Here is a 4,539-nt window from a genome sequence, read left to right as displayed (position 1 = left end):
AACCAAAAAACTCGACAAAGGCAATAAGAGCCCAGCGTGATGTTTGACCGCTAAATTTAATTCAATTTCGAATACAATAACGACGAACGTTTCGACCCTTTTTTGGGGTCCTCCTCAGCGCAATGATTAACAAAATTTTACATAAGTATGGTAAGAAACAACCTTAACGCCGCAAACATCAAGTCAAACGATAATTAGGGCGGATGTGCACTCCGACACGTTCCAAAGCATCGTCGTGTAATTTCCTGGTTGAAGTGCCAGAAAATTTGAACTGCAGAATGTCGTTTGTCATTGTGTAGCGATACCTGTGGACATCCGGAGTACCATCCACTCACAAAAAATGCAAGAGTTAACAAAAAGAAAAAGATCAAAAGCAACTCACAGATTTAAAGTCAACAATAAAGTCAAGTCGCAATGCTCGTCAGTCGGTTATAAAACTTATTGTTTTATGATGAGCGGTGAAGTGGATGTGTCTTACAAGCCGTTTCAACTGACAGTGACACGCACGATTCGACAATGTTATCAACTATACATACGGTGAGAGGTCAAGTTACAAATACCAATAATATAATGTCAAATTCTCGCAAGTCCCTACAATAACATTTACGTCACTTTACAAATACCAACAGTGTAATGTCAAATCTTCGCAAGTCCTTCGATAACATTAACATATGTTTCCGGTAAATTTTCCGTATCCGTCTGCAAATTAAGGCCATCTTTTTGTCTTTTGATATAAATCATTTCGGAAATCAAGCGTTTGCTTAGCGACGGTTCTTGGTCTAATATTTTAACATCATTCCACTTAAACTCATGTTTATGTTCTAATCTGTGATCCGTTATGACTGAATGTCCCGTACAATTCCTTCTAATATGCGAATCATGTTCCTTGATCCTCGTTAGTAATTGTCTCCCCGTCTGACCAACATAAGATGCCTCACAATCCCCACAGTCAATCTTATACACAACTTTCCTATGTGATGTACTCGGGAGAGTATCTTTGTGTACCCTGATATATCTATTCAGTTTATTTAAACTGAAGTACGAGAGTTTTACATTTAGATCTTTAGTTAAATTCTTATATTTTTCAGTCAACTGAGGGACATAGGGTATCGTGAAATAAGGAACCCTATCTATCGAGTTCTCGTCGTCATTATTGCAGCTATTGGAAAAAAGAAATTTTAATCGTTCCTGCATTACCTTAAAAATAAATTCTAACGGGTAGCAATTTTGTAACAAAATATGAATCACTAATTTAAGGTTTTTTTCGTGAAATTTAGGATGCGACAGCTTGAATACTCGATCTATTAAACAAATGACTGTTCCTTTCTTCTGGCAATGGGGATGCTGGGACAAAAAATTTAGATATCTCCCGGAGAAGGTAGATTTGTGGAACCAATCGAATTGCAAACGATTTTCAGTCCGGATCATCGTTATCTCTAAAAAATTCAACCTGCCATCCACACCCACCTCCATGGTAAATTGCAATCTCGGGTGAAAAGAATTGAATACCTCTAAAGTGTGAGTGCATTCAGTAGAAGGTATTGCCATTGCAATATCATCCACATATCTCTCATAGAAAGGTGGAGTGAAACTCAACAACTCAAGTGCCCTTTCCTCAAGATCCTGCATCACTATGTCCGCCCCTATGGGAGACAACGGGGAGCCCATGGGTGATCCGAAAGTCTGTTGGTATATTACGCCATTAAACATAAAAAAGGTTGATTCTAATACCATTCTGACAGCCAGAAGAAACTCCGATTCCGGGATCTTGCAATTGTCGGCAATGTATTTCCATCTCGATGAAATACTGTCGATAACCCTTTCGATAGGAACATTAGTAAAAAGGGAAACCACATCAAGTAAACCTACATTAACGCAGCTTAATGAAAAATGGTTTGTCAACCTGTCATCCACAGTCATACCTGAGAATATTCAAGGCTTGTTACAGCTAGGAGAAAATTTTAGCCTTCCCGGGGTGAATAAAGAAAAAGTCACTATAGAATTCATTAAAAATATTGAAAATAATGTAAAAAAATTTCCCGTTAGAACACACGCCACACTCAGAAACCGGTTTTCAAATGTAGTAAACAGCCTCCAGAATTACACTATACAAAAAAGCGCACATAACAATATGATGAAAAATCTGTCCATTGTCACTAAGAATTTTTTAGAAGACAATCCCAACTTGTTGCTAACAAGGGCGGATAAAGGAAACGTAACGGTAGCACTCGATAGGGATAAATACATAACCAAGATGGAGGAATTACTGGGTGATAAAGAAACATACAAGGTAGTTACTAAAGATCCCACTAGAAAATTAACAACGCGAGCTCGGGAACTTTTAACGAGATGGAAGAAATCAGATTTCATATCAGAGTCTCTTTATAGATTTCTGTACTGTAGTGATGGGACATTACCGAGAGCATACGGACTACCCAAGATACATAAAAAGAATTGTCCTTTCAGAATAATTGTTTCGTCAATAGATAGTCCTTTATACAATTTAGCTTCATTTCTCCACAAGATTATGTATAGTAGCTTCCCAAAAGGAAAGAGTCACATTGCGAACAGTGTAGAATTAGTTAAAAAACTTTCCAACGTTCATATCATGGAGGATCACACACTTGTATCACTTGATGTGGTTTCCCTTTTTACTAATGTTCCTATCGAAAGGGTTATCGACAGTATTTCATCGAGATGGAAATACATTGCCGACAATTGCAAGATCCCGGAATCGGAGTTTCTTCTGGCTGTCAGAATGGTATTAGAATCAACCTTTTTTATGTTTAATGGCGTAATATACCAACAGACTTTCGGATCACCCATGGGCTCCCCGTTGTCTCCCATAGGGGCGGACATAGTGATGCAGGATCTTGAGGAAAGGGCACTTGAGTTGTTGAGTTTCACTCCACCTTTCTATGAGAGATATGTGGATGATATTGCAATGGCAATACCTTCTACTGAATGCACTCACACTTTAGAGGTATTCAATTCTTTTCACCCGAGATTGCAATTTACCATGGAGGTGGGTGTGGATGGCAGGTTGAATTTTTTAGAGATAACGATGATCCGGACTGAAAATCGTTTGCAATTCGATTGGTTCCACAAATCTACCTTCTCCGGGAGATATCTAAATTTTTTGTCCCAGCATCCCCATTGCCAGAAGAAAGGAACAGTCATTTGTTTAATAGATCGAGTATTCAAGCTGTCGCATCCTAAATTTCACGAAAAAAACCTTAAATTAGTGATTCATATTTTGTTACAAAATTGCTACCCGTTAGAATTTATTTTTAAGGTAATGCAGGAACGATTAAAATTTCTTTTTTCCAATAGCTGCAATAATGACGACGAGAACTCGATAGATAGGGTTCCTTATTTCACGATACCCTATGTCCCTCAGTTGACTGAAAAATATAAGAATTTAACTAAAGATCTAAATGTAAAACTCTCGTACTTCAGTTTAAATAAACTGAATAGATATATCAGGGTACACAAAGATACTCTCCCGAGTACATCACATAGGAAAGTTGTGTATAAGATTGACTGTGGGGATTGTGAGGCATCTTATGTTGGTCAGACGGGGAGACAATTACTAACGAGGATCAAGGAACATGATTCGCATATTAGAAGGAATTGTACGGGACATTCAGTCATAACGGATCACAGATTAGAACATAAACATGAGTTTAAGTGGAATGATGTTAAAATATTAGACCAAGAACCGTCGCTAAGCAAACGCTTGATTTCCGAAATGATTTATATCAAAAGACAAAAAGATGGCCTTAATTTGCAGACGGATACGGAAAATTTACCGGAAACATATGTTAATGTTATCGAAGGACTTGCGAAGATTTGACATTACACTGTTGGTATTTGTAAAGTGACGTAAATGTTATTGTAGGGACTTGCGAGAATTTGACATTATATTATTGGTATTTGTAACTTGACCTCTCACCGTATGTATAGTTGATAACATTGTCGAATCGTGCGTGTCACTGTCAGTTGAAACGGCTTGTAAGACACATCCACTTCACCGCTCATCATAAAACAATAAGTTTTATAACCGACTGACGAGCATTGCGACTTGACTTTATTGTTGACTTTAAATCTGTGAGTTGCTTTTGATCTTTTTCTTTTTGTTAACTCTTGCATTTTTTGTGAGTGGATGGTACTCCGGATGTCCACAGGTATCGCTACACAATGACAAACGACATTCTGCAGTTCAAATTTTCTGGCACTTCAACCAGGAAATTACACGACGATGCTTTGGAACGTGTCGGAGTGCACATCCGCCCTAATTATCGTTTGACTTGATGTTTGCGGCGTTAAGGTTGTTTCTTACCATACTTATGTAAAATTTTGTTAATCATTGCGCTGAGGAGGACCCCAAAAAAGGGTCGAAACGTTCGTCGTTATTGTATTCGAAATTGAATTAAATTTAGCGGTCAAACATCACGCTGGGCTCTTATTGCCTTTGTCGAGTTTTTTGGTTAATTAAAAAATATATTTTCTTTTTTATTTAACACTTCTTCACATTCT

The 4,539-nt window shown here is 37.7% G+C and overlaps 2 protein-coding genes across 2 annotated transcripts; one reads left to right on the top strand and one right to left on the bottom strand.

Moving 5' to 3' along the window:
- Positions 1 to 19: 19 nt before the first annotated feature.
- Positions 20 to 1,854, bottom strand: LOC112451813. The gene is made up of 2 exons (XM_025011707.1): positions 383 to 1,854; positions 20 to 305 (listed from the first exon to the last, which is right to left on the bottom strand). Exon 1 carries the CDS (start codon positions 1,732 to 1,734, stop codon positions 637 to 639), a length of 1,098 nt encoding a protein of 365 aa, XP_024867475.1. The 5' UTR covers positions 1,735 to 1,854; the 3' UTR covers positions 20 to 305; positions 383 to 636.
- Positions 1,855 to 1,879: 25 nt separating this feature from the next.
- On the top strand, positions 1,880 to 4,482 carry LOC112451812. Its single transcript, XM_025011706.1, has 2 exons — positions 1,880 to 4,110; positions 4,188 to 4,482. The coding sequence occupies exon 1, from the start codon at positions 2,132 to 2,134 to the stop codon at positions 3,854 to 3,856; it is 1,725 nt and encodes a 574-aa protein (XP_024867474.1). The 5' UTR covers positions 1,880 to 2,131; the 3' UTR covers positions 3,857 to 4,110; positions 4,188 to 4,482.
- The last annotated feature ends 57 nt before the right edge of the window (positions 4,483 to 4,539 follow it).

The sequence above is a fragment of the Temnothorax curvispinosus genome, unplaced genomic scaffold (genome assembly GCF_003070985.1).
Source record: "Temnothorax curvispinosus isolate PA1 unplaced genomic scaffold, ASM307098v1 QBEX01002588.1, whole genome shotgun sequence".
NCBI lineage: Eukaryota > Metazoa > Arthropoda > Insecta > Hymenoptera > Formicidae > Temnothorax > Temnothorax curvispinosus.
The sequence above is the reverse complement of the archived record's forward strand: the minus strand, read 5'-3'. Positions and strand labels throughout refer to the sequence as shown.